The 14,988-nt window shown below is 36.3% G+C and overlaps 1 protein-coding gene across 1 annotated transcript in view; it reads right to left on the bottom strand.

The window, feature by feature from the left end:
* Nucleotides 1-14,988, bottom strand: part of HECTD2 (HECT domain E3 ubiquitin protein ligase 2) — a 54,414-nt gene that overhangs the window by 21,683 nt on the left and 17,743 nt on the right. Inside the window, exons 5-9 of the mRNA XM_039335988.1 lie at nucleotides 13,618-13,707; nucleotides 3,930-3,994; nucleotides 3,021-3,066; nucleotides 1,850-1,959; nucleotides 600-748 (exon numbers count right to left, since the gene is read on the bottom strand). Of these exons, the coding sequence (XP_039191922.1) occupies nucleotides 600-748; nucleotides 1,850-1,959; nucleotides 3,021-3,066; nucleotides 3,930-3,994; nucleotides 13,618-13,707 (460 nt within the window). The remainder of the gene's footprint in view (nucleotides 1-599; nucleotides 749-1,849; nucleotides 1,960-3,020; nucleotides 3,067-3,929; nucleotides 3,995-13,617; nucleotides 13,708-14,988) is intronic.

Below are 14,988 nucleotides of genomic sequence, written 5' to 3'. Positions count from 1 at the left end.
AAGGAAGAATGGCAGAAGCTTGTCACATCATAGTCAAAAAGACTCAAGGCTGTAATTGCTGCCAGAAGTGCTTCAACAAAGTACTGAGTGAAAGGTCTGTGATATCTCAGCTTTTTCTTTTTAATAAATTTACAGAAATTTCTAAAATTCTGTTTTCACTTTGTCATTACGGGGTACTGAGCGTACATTAATGAAAAAAAAATGAATTTTGATAACTGTAGAATCAGGCTGTAGCATAACAAAATTGACAAAAGTGAAGGGGGTCTGAATACTTTTTGAATGATTATGTATACTGTATATATAAACAATAGCTGTAATCACAAATCCTTCAAGCCATTAAAATATTACTACTATTACAATATGGAATCTTTAAATATTTTCTCCTAAAGGTGATTAAAAATAATTATAAAATACTGTACAATATAAAGACTATACATATATATTCTGTTGAAATGTTTTCTGCTATTATGTAATAGTGTTGGTTTAAAGAGAAAAACTAATTTTATACTGACATAATTTGTATACTGTATACTGACGTGCTTGAATGCCTTATAGCTATGAAAAGACAGAAAATATTAACTGAATCTAAACAAACTTACTAAATAAAGACAAAACTTTGGTTGCTGATGGAATCCACCAGGTACATTTCTCCATAGGAGGCAAATCTTCAGGTTTTGCCGGAAACAGACGCAAAGAAATAAACTGTAGGATTCGCTCTATAATTTGCTTGATTCGCTTCTGTGACATCCTATAAAATATATAAATATTGTTTTTATAATAGCTTGAGTACTAATGGAATTCATAGTTCTTACTTCTTAATAACATTCCACAAAATGTTTCTACAAAACATTCATGAGTAATACAAATACTATGGAGAAAATGTATTCAGCAGAACTATTAACCCTTTCTATGAAAGATAATAATTACTTTTTCTAAGCTATTATTGCCAATACAGCATGTAGTTGTAACTAGATAACTATAACTATATATTGATGAATTTATGTCATTGAAATTGGCGGGTCCAGTGGAAAAGACACAGCACAGCATTTCCTTGTCCAGTTCTTTGAGAAAGTTAAGGTAACTCAGGGCAGTTTTTCATTGCACTAGATTGTGTGGATTAATATTTTTGTTGTAATAATGAATAAAGTGTAATTAATATAAAACATAATTTATGGAGTTTATAATATGAGAAGCCTCAGCAAAATTTTCTTCAATAGTTGCTAGCACTTCAGGGTATTTTGACTATCACACATAAATAATAGAATAGAATACTTTATTGGCCAAATGTGATTTGACACACAAGGAATTTGTCTCTGGTGCATAAGCTCTCAGTGTACATACAACAAACAAGGTAATATAATCATAAGATACCAACAGGAGAAGATATTAGCAAAGATGAGAAGGATAATTGTAATACAGCCATACTACATGGGTACATATCCTTAGACATAAGAGGTGTTCAGCAGAGTGGCACAAGGGGAAAAAACTGTCTTTGTGTCTAGTTATTTTGGCATGCAATGCCCTATAGCAGCGTCCTGAGGGAAGGAGTTGAAACAGTTTATGTGAGAGGTCTGTAGATATTTTCTCAGCGCTTTCTGGCTTGTGCATTATTCAGGTCCTCAGTGGAAGGCAAGTTGGTTGCAATTGTTTTTTCTGCAGGCCTAACTATCTGTTGAGGTCGGTTTCTGTCCTGTTTGATTGCTGTACCAAATCAGACAATTATAGAAATACAAATGGCAGACTCAATAATTCCTCTGCAGAATTTTTATCAGCAGCTGCTAGGGCAATAACTGAAACTAATAACTGAAAGCATAAAACCCATAATTTTAAACAACAGAAAATAGCTTACTTCTTAAACCAGTGAATTAGGTAGTGATGATCATCTTCAGTTAAGGCAGCAATCTGTCTTAGCAAGTGAGCAAAAATAACATATGTTGTTGTGTTACTAAACAGAGGATTCTGAAAAAGATTTTAAAAACTTCATTAGTATACTGTAAAAAAAATCTAAACTATCTCCAAATTATAATAATATTACTGAAATAAGTGTAAGTTATTTTGATTGGTTCTGATAAAGTATAATTCAACTGGATTTTTATTCTCATGAGCAACACATGGATTGTTTTATGATTATTTTTCTTTTAAAAAAGTAACATTTACTCTGACTTCTGGTGACCTCATCAATAAGTTCAATTTAGTGAAGTAACCATATAAGAACCCTAGAAGTTAAAAGGCTGCTTTTTCCCTTGCATTGAAAATAGACAGAGTACCGTATGATTCTGTCAGTGATTAATTGGTATACAAGCAACTGTACCCAACAGTGCTGCTCAGTTGTGATGGAGTTAAGCTATAAACATATGAGGCCACCCCAGTATTAATCATATCACTGGGATAAAACCAGTGATGAAGCCAATTTACTGATTTCAAAAGTGAACTATTATGGCACAGCAATAACCTTTTAAACACAGCAGTGCCAGACAGTTTGTTTTGTATCTGAACAAAATCCCATCAAGATAAAAGTAGTCTTCAACTCCCCTCAATAAATTTCACTCAGGAAGATATGCTGAAATGGTGACACACAAATAAATGTGAATACATGTACTAGAATGTTTCAAACACTAAGACTGATCTTTTCTGGCATTTGATGCTTATTATTATTAGAATTCTCTTTGTGCATAAGCACTGTAAAGATGCAAAGGGCAGGACTTTAGGAGATTACCAGGCTGAGCCTGAGGGAGGGAGTCAAACACATCATCAGTCATGAATCCCTGCATGCCCACAAGAGATCTAAGTCCAGCCCACCTTGAATTCCTTTCTCTTCTTATCTCCCGTTAATTTCCCTTGACCATTAGTACCTCAGATTCTTGTAGACAGCTTAAGCTCGCAATAAATCTTTATACTCCTGATTTCCCTGGCACTTGACAAGGACTGGCATAATGAGTGCTAGGTAAAATAACATGACTTGCAGCAGAAGAAGGCATACAAAACCCCTTAAATAAATACTCTTTTTTTCTTCTTCTTACCTGTAGAAGTACAAAATATGCTCTGAGATCATCTTTTGTTTGTGGCCTGAAAGAACATGAATAAGTGAAAAATGAAAGGCACAATCTAAATTTGTGAATGCATGCTCAACTGTATTTAAGTGAAATTGCAACTATTTTATACTAGCTAGACTGTACATAAATGATGTAATTATTTAATTTAAGAATAAATATAAAGGCATATCACATAGATGTTAATAATCTCCAATTATGTGACAAAATTATCCCTAGTTACATGTAAGACTTATAAAAGCATGGGATATTTAATCAGAAAGGGAAAATGTTTTGCATTTGTTCATGTGAGTTTTTATTTATCAAACTCACATGTTAAGATTAATATATTAATAGGCTTGTAAATTGTGAAATGCAAATAGAAATATGTCACAGTTTTGTACAGAGACCTAATATTTATATTTGCTAATAGACTTATTGCAAAAATTGTAAGATCAACAACACAACTACTTAGAGAAGTGGTTAAATTTCAAATCAAAATAATGAACTAAGTTCTAAAGACTATATTCTCCAAAAGGCTTGTAAGCTAATCATCACTGGGTTTTATTGAATGTTCTGTTAGTTTATTTATTTATTAGATTTTTATCCTGCCTTTGTGATTTTATAAATATCTCAAGAGAGGGGACATACATCATAGTTCTTTCTCTTTTTTCCCCACAACAATCCCATTAGGTGGGCTGAGCTGAGAAAGAGTAACTGGCCCAAATTCACGTAGACAGCTTTCATGCCTAAGGCAGGAGTAGAACTCACAATCTCCTGGTTTTTAGGCCAGCACTTTAACCACTGCATCAAACTGGCTCTTATGTATTTAAAATTCCAATCTTGTGGAAATTAAAATGTCATGTGTTATAGATGTATATAAAAGTTAGTTGTATTTACCCTTTCCATTCATGCAATAAACCGTTAATTATTCCTTTTAGGACACACTTCTGGATATCTTGAGGCTAGAACAAATAAAAAGTATCAATGTTTATCAATAACACAGTTGAAACAATAATTATCACTAAGTGGTCATATCACAACTGTAAAAATGAGAACTTAAAATATTTACATAAAATGTAATATATTTTTAAAGCATAATTCTGAAATGCAGATGAAATCTCAAAATGTAAAGTAACTTTCATTAAAAATTACCGATTGGTGATCTTTTTTCTAGGTTCAGTTTTTCTATTTGAAACTCACTGAATTCAGCTTTCCCTTGTGTCCTTTCCTTTCTTTATAGAGATATTTGCTTTTATACAGTGGGGAGATCAATTTTATGGGATCTATCATCGCACAGGAACAAGTAATTTTTACAACTTTCTGTTTTGACAGTAAGTGATTGCTATATGTTCATATAATTCTTTAAATAGTTACAGCAATTTTCAAATGATGTTTCTGAGATAATAATAATAGTAAAATTGGAAGGGATTTTGAAGGTCATCTAGTCCAACCCCCTGCTCAGGCAGGAAACCCTATACCATTTTGAACAAATGGCTGTCCAATCTCTTCTTAAAAACCTCCAGTGTTGGGAGTATTCACCGCTTCTGGAGGCAGGTTGTTCCACTGGTTAATTGTTCTAATTGTCAGGAAGTTTCTCCTTAGTTCTAAGTTGCTTCTCTCCTTGCTTAGTTTCCACCCATTGCTTCTTGTCCTGCCTTCAGGCGCTTTGGAAAATAGCTTGACACCCTCTTCTTTGTGGCAGCCCCTGAGGTATTGGAACACTGCTATCATGTCCCCCCTCGTCCTTCTCTTCATTAGACTAGACATACCCAATTCCAGCAGCCGTCCCTTATATGCTTTAGCCTCCGGTCCCCTAATCATCTTTGTTGCTCTTTTCTGTACTCTTTCTAGAGTCTCAACATCTTTTTTACATCATGGTGACCAAAACTGGATGCAGTATTCCAAGTGTGGCCTTACCAAGGCATTGTAAAGTGGTATTAACACTTCACGTGATCTTGATTCTATCCCTCTGTTAATGCAGCCTAGCACTGTGTTGGCCTTTTTGGCAGCTGCAGCACACTGCTGGCTCATATTTAGGTGTTTGTCCACTAGGACTCTGAGGTCCCTCTCATAGTTACTACTATTGAGCAAGGTACTCCCTATACTATAGTTGTGTATTTGGTTTTTCTTGCCTAAATGTAGAACCTTGCTTTTTTCGCTATTGAATTTCATTTTGATAAATAGCGCCCAGTGTTCAAGTCTGTCCAGATCCTTCTATATCTTAAGCCTGTCTTCTGGAGTATTGGCTATTCCTGCCAGCTTGGTGTCATTGCAAATTTGATGATTTCCCCATCTATCCCCTCATCCAAATTGTTGATAAAGATGTTGAAGAGCACTGGGCCCAGAACAGAGCCCTGGGGCACCCCACTACACACTTCCCTCCATGTAGATGCGATTCCATTGAGGACCACGCGCTGAGTACGGCTGGTCAGCCAGCTACAAATCCATCTGGTGGTGGTGCTGTCTACCCCACATTTTTCTATCTTGTCAAGTAGTAGGTTGTGATCTACTTTATCAAATGCCTTACTGAAATCCAAGTAAATTATGTCCACAGCATTCCTCTGATCCACTAATTTTGTCACTTGGTCAAAGAATGCAATAAAATTTGTCTGGCATGATCTATTTTTGACAAACCCATGTTGGCTTTTAGTAATGACTTTCTTTGCCTCTAGTTGTTCGCTGATTCGTTGTTTGATTATCTTTTCCAGGATCTTCACAGGCTGATAGGTCTGTAATTTCCTAGGTCCATTTTTTTTCCTTTTTTTAGATGGGAATTACATCAGCTCTTTTCCAGTCCTCTGGTAGTTTCCCTGTGCTCCAGGATCTTTGAAAAATATAGTTTAGTGGTTCTGAGATCACATCTGCCAGTTCCTTGAGAACCTTGGGGTGTAATCCATCTGGTCCTGGTGATTTGAACACATCTAGGCTGGACAGGTGCTCACTTATCATTTTTTTGCCTATCTTAACTTGTGTTTCTATTCTGTTTTTTATGACACTATTTTTGATAGGTTGGTCAGTTTTTTCCCTTTCCCTGTGTAAAGACAGATGTAAAAAACGAGTTAAATAGTTCTGATTTCTCCCTGTTGCTTGTCACCTTCTTGCCACTTTCTCCCACTAATGGACCAATCATTTCCTTCACTTTTTTCTTGTTTTTTACATGTTGAAAGAAGCTTTTTTTTGTTATTGTTGACTTTGGTCGCAAGCCTTAGTTCATTTTGAGACTTGGCTTTCCTCACTTCATCTTTGCAGGCTCGGACTATTTGCTGATATTCTGACTTAGTTATGTGTCCCTCTTTCCACTTTCTATACTTGTCCTTTTTATCTTTCAATTTGTCAGAGAGTTCTTTATGCAGCCATGCTGGTTTCTTTTGAGAGCTGTTATTTTCCCTCTTTGTTGGTATTGTGCTAGACTGGGCTTTTATTATCTCATTTTTCAAAATTTCCCAAGCTTCTTGAGTTGTTTTATCCTGGAGGATTCTCATCCATGGAATCCTTATCAAGCCCTCTCTAAGTTTATTGAAATTAGCTCTCTTGAAGTCCAAGGCTCTAGTTTGACTGTGTTCTATTGCTTGTGCTTCCATAATGTTGAATTCCAATATTGCATGATCACTTCCTCCCAGGGTTCCTATGGCTTCAACACCTTCTATCATTTCATCTCTGTTAGTGAGAATTAGATCCAAAATGGCTAATCCCCTAGTTCCCTTCTCTACTTTTTGGGAGACAAAGTTTTCTGCTAGGTTTGCCAGGAACCTGTTTGATCTTCCACTTGGTGCAGAGTTTGTTTTCCAGTTGATGTCAGGGTAGTTAAAGCTCCTCATTACTATTGTGATGTGCTTCCGACATACCTTAGTTAACTAACTAGCAAAAAGTTCATCAATTTCCTCTGTTTGGTTGGGTGGCCTGTAGTATACACCTATGGCAATGTCATTTTCCCCCCTTTTATATTGACCCAAATGCATTCAAGGCAGTTTTTATCATTGTTGTACTCTATTTCTGTAGAGATGTAGTTATTTCTTATATAGAGAGCAACTCCACCTCCTCTTTTATTTGGTCTGTTTTTATAAATAATTTAAATCCCTCTAGCTGCGTGTTCCATGTGTGGGTTTCATCCCACCATGTTTCCATAATGGCAACAATATTTGCCCTCATTAACCTGAATTTCTAGTTCACCCTGTTTGCTGTCCATACTCTGTGCATTGGTGTATAGACATTTGAGTCCTTTATGACTGGTCCTGTGTTTACTTTCTACATAACCTGTTGGTGCCTGAGTTCCCCTATTGTCTTACCACCTATTTGGTTAGTGCACTTTGTGTGGCACTCGCTATTAGAGGCTTGATTTTGATTTTGCTTGACAGCAAGGTTGGTATTCTTGTCCACACACATATCTATGTTACATGCACTTGTAGCCCTATAACCTTTAGATTGCTGGGGACAGGATTGTTCTGTATCAATTAACTCACTGTCCCTGCTGCTTAGTTTTAAATTTTCCTCCAGAAAATCTGTGAATTTATAGCCAAGTAACTCAGTCCCTTTCTTTGATGGATGCAAACCATCTCTTTTGTACATCTTTTCATTGGACCAGCTACAGACATCGTGACTAATATATCCAAAGCGTTTACACCACTCCTTTAGCCACATATTGAATTGTGCTATGCGCTGGCCTTTTCCATTTTGCTCCTTATACACTGGTATGTATATGATGATGATGTTTCTGAGATAGATGATGATGTTGACAAGATAGATAGGTAGGTAGGTAGGCAGGCAGACAGACAGGCAGGCAGGCAGGCAGATAGATCAGTAGACAGACAGATTCCAGTTTTTAAAAGATATAGTTTCTATTTAATGGAAAAATCCCTTTGTGTCTAAAAATTTATAAAATGTCTATTTTCCATTTCTAGGTTTATTTTAGGAAAAATATTTCATTGTAAATATCAATTTCATTATGGTATAACCTGATTACAGCATAGGCAATAACATAATCCTAAAAGTTATGACTAAAGGAAAAAATGTATTTTACTCTGATGGAGAAAGAAGGTAATTTCTCCATTTTTTTCATAATCCTAAAAGTTATGACTAAAGGAAAAAATGTATTTTACTCTGATGGAGAAAGAAGGTAATTTCTCCATTTTTTTCTATCTGTTTATATTTTAAATGGCAAAGCTGGAGCATTAAGACTAAATGACATTTAAATTAATGGAATATGAGCAATGGGAAGCACAACCTCTGCATATTTAGTCATATATTTAACTTTGTTCCATGATATAGATGAATAGGACTTTAGTCATACCTATTTCTCTGAATTGTACTTATTGAGCTACATATCCTTGAGGAATAAACAATTGTTAGTGGAATTTTACTTTTAAATGTTCCTCATATTTATAAATTACTAAAGTATTTAATATCCCAAGAGAATAATTTTGAATGTTACATTCTAGTAATGTAACTGATCTACTTTTGAGTTGGGTGGCAGCAACTACTTAAAATTGTTCCACTCTTATGTAGATAAATTGTTTTAAATCAACAAAACATTTGTTGATCACTTTAGCATCTTCCTTTCAAAGTAATTATCTTTCTAGATTTTTACATACCCTATATTGCTATGAATATTGAACTTCACAAAAATTAGGTTTTACTCTTAAGTATTATTTATGAGTTGGATCATGCTTATTTTCATGCATGATAATACTCTTTATTATTTTTGTTTTAGTTATATTATTGGGTCTAGAGTTTAGGACTATGCAAATATGTGATTAAAAGATGGGGAGGCAATTAGATTGAATCTCCAAATTAAATCAGATTTCAAAACTGTCTTCCTAAATTGAATTATAGTGTCAAATACATAACTGGAGACTCTAAATTTATTTGGCTTTTTTGTGGAGGTGCACAATTTGCCTATTTGGTATTCATGTGCTAGAAATCTCTATTCTTTCCCTGCTTCCTTATTTCCTCTCTTTTCCCCTCATAGTACAAAGCACTGTAAAAATGGTTGCAATTAATTTTAAAATTAAATTAATTAATTTTCTGTCTATAACTCATGAACAATAATTCAGTGCTGGAGAAGATAGTATGTGATGTATACTGTCATGTAAACAGACTGAATATTTTCCCAGAAATACTTCAATAGTCAAGTGAGTATTTGGAAAGAAGCTGAAAGAGGAATATAATTCACAAAGCATTGTGAATTAGCAGGTACAGTTCTTTTTAAAATAAATACAGAAAATATATAATCCCCACCAACCACTTCCAAGAGAAGATAACATTTAATTTTCCCAGGCAATTTTTTACAGAAATGATTTTATCTCATATTAAAGTGAATCATCACAGACTATGCCATTGAATTCAAGCCTGGGGTAAAACTCCCGAAGCCCAGATTATACTCCATGAGCTCAAAGGAGAAGGAGGAAATGGACAGATTCATAAAGAAAAACCTAGAAAGGGGGTTCATTGAGCCAGCCAAGCCTAAAGTGGCTGCCCCGGTCCTCTTTAGAGAGAAGAAGGACGGCTCTTTACGCTTATGCGTGGATTATAGAGCCCTGAATACAATCAGTGAAAGCAACCTATACCCTCTGCCCCTCATGAAGGACATGTTGTCATACCTCTCGAAAAGAAAAATCTTTTCAAAACTAGATCTAAGGGAAGCTTACTATTGCGTGAGAATTAAGAAAGGGGATGAATGGAAGACCACATTTAACTGCCCCATGGGGTGCTACCAATTCAAAGTCTTTCCATTTGGATTACAAGGGGGCCCCGCAGTATTTATGCAATTAATCAATGACGTTCTAAGGAAGCACCTATTTAAGGGGGTCCTGGTTTACTTAGACAGCATTCTTATCTTCACCGAATCAAAGGAGGAACATGTCAATCTAGTCAGAGCGGTTTTAAAAAAACTGTGAGCCGCCCACCCATATGCCAAACTCTCGAAATGCGAATTCCACCAGGAAAGGATAGACTACCTAGGTTATTGCATATCCCCACAGGGCATTGAAATGGACCCAGAGAAGGTCAGAGCAGTATTAGAATGGGCACCATCCCACACAAAAAAGCAACTGCAAAGTTTCCTGGGCTTCGCAAATTTTTACCACCAATTCATCCCCTCATTTGCCCAGATAGCCCTGCCCCTCACGAACTTACTAAAAACGAAGGGAGCATCCTCAGTAAAACCTAGGCAGCTACTAACATGGACAATGGAGTGCCAAGCAGCGTTTGAGAGATTAAAGAGACTTTTCTCTGCCGAACCAGTACTGAGGCACCCAGAAATGGATAAGCCCGTCATAATACAGGCGGATGCAAGTGATGTGGCAGTGGGGGCTGTACTATTACAAGAAAACGATGAAGGGGTATTGCAACCCTGTGCATATACATCCAAGAAACTCACGGAAACGGAACAGTGCTGGCCCGTATGGGAGAAAGAGGCATGCGGGATACGTTGGTCAGTTCCTTGAAGGCAACAAAATCCCCTTCCAGGTGTGGACTAACCACAAAAATTTGGAAGCCCTGAAAACACCCAGGAAGCTCAACCCCAAGCAAGCCCGCTGGTCCCAGCATTTTCACCAGCTCCAATTTACACTCAAGCATTTGCCGGGGAGAAAGAACTTCCTGGCAGATGCACTATCTCGCATGCCCCAATATAACAGCATGCGAGCCACTGACTCTAAACTGATGATGGTAGAATCACAACTGGCAGCGCCAGTAACCACCAGAGCCCAAACTAAATTAAAACCACAGCTGGGCAGCAAAACTGGAATTAAATTCCAGAAAAGTTTGGAAACAGATGAATGGTTCCAGAAAAACAAAAATGTGTGCACAATGAGAGATGGGCTGCCTTGGGTGGGGGAAAAGTTATATATACCAACAACCCAAATAGTCACATTCATGCAGCTTTGCCACGACTCAAAATCAGCAGGGCATTTTGGATTTGTAAAAACATTACACTTAATTAAACGGCAATTTTGGTGGCCATCCATAAAAAAGGACATAGAAAGTTATGTGGCCAGCTGCCCAAAGTGTGCAACTGCAAAGAAGTTGCAAGGGAAATCAACCGGACTGTTACAAACAGTGGCAAATCCCTCAGCCCCCTGGAGGGGAATAGCCATGGATTTTATAGTGGAATTACCAGAAAGCAATGGGAATACTGTTGTCTGGACGGTCACAGACTTGTTTTCCAAACAGGTGCACTTCATCCCTTGCCAAAAGCTTCCCACCGCAAAAGCCTTAGCAAAACTTTTCGTCCAGCACATTTACAGATTGCATGGGGCACCCCAACGCATCATCTCTGATAGGGGAGTGCAATTTACGTCTGCATTTTGGAAGGAATTTTTATCCCTCTTAGAGACCACTCAGAGACTGACATCTAGCCATCATCCACAAGGGGATGGACAGACAGAATAGTGTCACTCAGTACTTGAGCAATATTTAAGATGTTTTCTTAGTTTCCAGCAGTCCGATTGGGCGGACTTACTCCCTTTCGCAGAAGTTGCCTACAATAATGCAGTCCACTCCAGCATAGGTTACACTCCTTTTCAAATAGCCACTGGTCAAAGTTTCAACCCCATGCCAGAATTAACCCCAAAGGAACTGGCGATCCCATCACTGAAAGAATGGATGGAACAATTACAAAATACCTGGCCAGTAGTTAGAAAAGCACTAGATCAGTGTTTCTCAACCTTGACAATTTTAAGGCATGTGGACTTCAACTCCCAGAATTCCATAGCCAGCATTGCTGGCTGAGGAATTCTGGGAGTTGAAGTCCACATGCCTTAAAATTGTCAAGGTTGAGAAACACTGCACTAGATGAAGCTAGGCAGGCATACAAAACACAAGCCGATAAAAAAAGGGTTGAGCCTACACCATTCATTATAGGAGAAATGGTGTACTTATCTACAAAATACCTAAAGTCCCTACAACCCTGTAAAAAACCTGGACCAATATATATATAGGGCCTTTTCCAATTAAAACAATCATAAACCAGTAACAGTAGAATTAGAACTACCCAAAAATCTCAGGCAAATACACCCAATTTTTCATTGCAGCTTGCTGAAAAGAGAGCATCAGTCATCGTTATGGCCAAAAATCCCCCACCACCACCTCCAATCATGCTGGAGGGCGAACAACACTTTGAAATAAAGGAAATCTTAGACTCTAAGAGATATCATGGAGCGACTCAGTACCTAGTTGCATGGAAACAGCTCCCTGCCTCACAAAACAAGTGGGTCCATAAACGTCATGTCAGAGCCCCGAAGCTGTTAAAGAAGTTTCACACAGAGTATCCTAACAAGCCTGACTAACTTTTATACCTGTTTTGTTTCCTTTCAGATGGATCTATCTTATTTATAAGGGGGCAGGATGTCAGAATCCAATTATATTTCATCTCTAGTTATCGACTATGGAAAACCCCATTTCTGCCCTCTCTGGATTCTGTCATATGATGAAGGGGAAGGGGGGTGAACAAAGGGGTTTTATGGCCCTCACTTCCTTCGGTACAACTTCAAAGGAATTGAATGTGGATACCACCAAAAGGACTAAAGCATAACAATGGGGCTATCAGCTTTCATCTACTCCTCTCTGAAGTCTCCCTTCCACCGGCAGTGAGGAAAAAGGGGGTGGAAATATAACTCCTGGGATTGTTGCTGGAAAGATGGTGGGGTGAGGTGGGGCTGCTGGGACCCCTTAAAATCTTGAACCATAGGGCTTGGGCCCCAGGTCCTGTCTAGAACGCCTGCAACCATTTTCTCTTAATAAAGGATGCCTGTTGGAAGAAATATTTCAAGAGTTCTGTCTTCTTAACATGCAAAGTGGGGTGGGTCCTTACAGTATCTCTTTGCCCATATGTGCAGAATTTCACAGAACCAAAAGAAAGCAATATTTCTTCCAGCTCTTAACAGATAAATAATCTGCAGCTAAAGACTAGTAGTATCTATAACAATTCTGGGCTGTGAAAATTAATTAAAATTCAGAATATTTCAGTTTCAAAATATTATTTAGATATATTAACCATGATACAATGTTGTCCTGTTGTTACTGGAAAGTTATTTAGAATGATTCCCTGTTTAAAATGAATATATTTTCACATTCATATTATCACTATCTTTCTTGTGTAAACTTATTTTATGTTTCAGTTCAGGTTTATGGGTGCAGACTAAATTATGCAATTAAATTAAATAATTTATTTTTTAAAATAACATTACACTACAATATATACAAATAAAATTAGCATTTATTATTTATAGTGTTCTGCAGTGATTATATTTCAAAGGCAAAAAGATGTTTCAGACCAAGTGGGGACATTCATGTAGTACTTATCTGTATGTCTTAAGATTAGATTTAATACTCATTTTTTTTAATAGCATCATACAACCATGTTTACAACTGTAATTTTAAAATTAATTAGGCAAATTCAAAGAGATTATAAATCCTGATAATTATTAAAGTGTACTTTAGAAATATTGATAGTTACAACTATATAAATCCAGAACCTACCCAATATCTAAAATAATAACTGAAAAACAAACAAACTATAATATAAGTATATCATTATAATATTCTGTACAAGATTACAAAGCAGAAAAGCAAACAGTAGTTGACTTACAGCTTGAAATAAGGTATCATATACTGTATTTACAAATTTAGCATCAATTCCACACTCTTCAATGGAATTAAGAGGAGTTTCATTGTATTTCTGCAAATTGAAATAATAAACATAGATAATCTTCTCTAATATATTTTCAATTGTATTACAGCTATAATTCTTGGAATAATATTTATTTTTAAAAATGTCATAATTTAATGTTTTTATTCATTTTATAGCATTTGGGGAAACAAACAATGAGACAATACCCTTAAAACAAAAACTAATATAATAAAGTTTACAACAGTATCATAACACCTCACTTCAGCTTTGGCCAAAGGTATGGTGAAATAAAATTGCTGTGTTTGTGAAAATAGTTATAAGTGTTTCTGTGAAAAACTGTGTTACTAAATTTGGGGTAACTACTAAGAACCCCTGCCATCTTGTCCATATTACATACTTCAGATGACAGATGGGATTCCAGTGGACTCTTTTTTGATCATCACTTTGGGGAGGCAGATTCCATTCTGGTAAGGGTTGCCTGATATAATCTAGTGCTGGGCCATGTAAGGCTTTAAATATATGACCAGCACTATGAATCTTGCCTGGTAATCTACAGCAATAACCTCAAAATGGGTGTCATTTTGCTATACTGGAACTGAACATCAGCTCTACATGCTGCATTTTGTACCAGCTGTACCTTCAGGGTTGTCTCTAACGACAGCCGCATATAAAGCATATTGCAATAGTTCAACTTGATGTTTAAGTTATTGAGACATCAAGGTCTAAGTAGGACCACAACTAGTGTACTTCATAAACTGGGTGACCCTCCCCATCCCCTCAATCAAAATTTCTACCTATTATTTAAGCAGGAAGTCTCCCAACTCTTGGAATAACTCCTACAGTGTGGTCATCTGGAAACATGGCAAAGGGAAAGTGACTAGATTAAGACTCTTGCCTCCTGAATAGATTATTTATATTGTGGCTCTGAAAATGCTAATCTTTCAACTTGTATTATGAATATACTCCACCCTCAGCCTCTCTGTATTATATATTATGTTTTCACACATATATTTTTTTTCTGGACTTCATACTTTCTGGTTTTCATTTATTTACAGATGCAGTTGTAGTTTTCATACTATTTTCAAAATATATATTTCCAAAAACATAAAGCCTCAGTTGAGAAAACGATTTAATCAATTTGAAGCAATACAAAAAAGTAATGCATTTCATGATATCAGTTTCTTTTAAAAACTTTTTTTCTTTAATCTATCCAGCTTCTATTTTAGTTTATTTGGTTTTAATTACATAATATTATAACTCGTATTTTACACTATTGGTAATTACTTTTTTTAAGTCACAAACTGGCGAAAAAAGGAAAAAGTAGTGAAA

Source organism: Crotalus tigris, unplaced genomic scaffold (assembly GCF_016545835.1).
Source record: "Crotalus tigris isolate CLP2741 ecotype Arizona unplaced genomic scaffold, ASM1654583v1 scf7180000017663.5292952, whole genome shotgun sequence".
In the NCBI taxonomy this organism is placed as follows: domain Eukaryota; kingdom Metazoa; phylum Chordata; class Lepidosauria; order Squamata; family Viperidae; genus Crotalus; species Crotalus tigris.
Note: the sequence above shows the minus strand (reverse complement) of the source record. Positions and strands in the feature narration are given on the sequence as shown.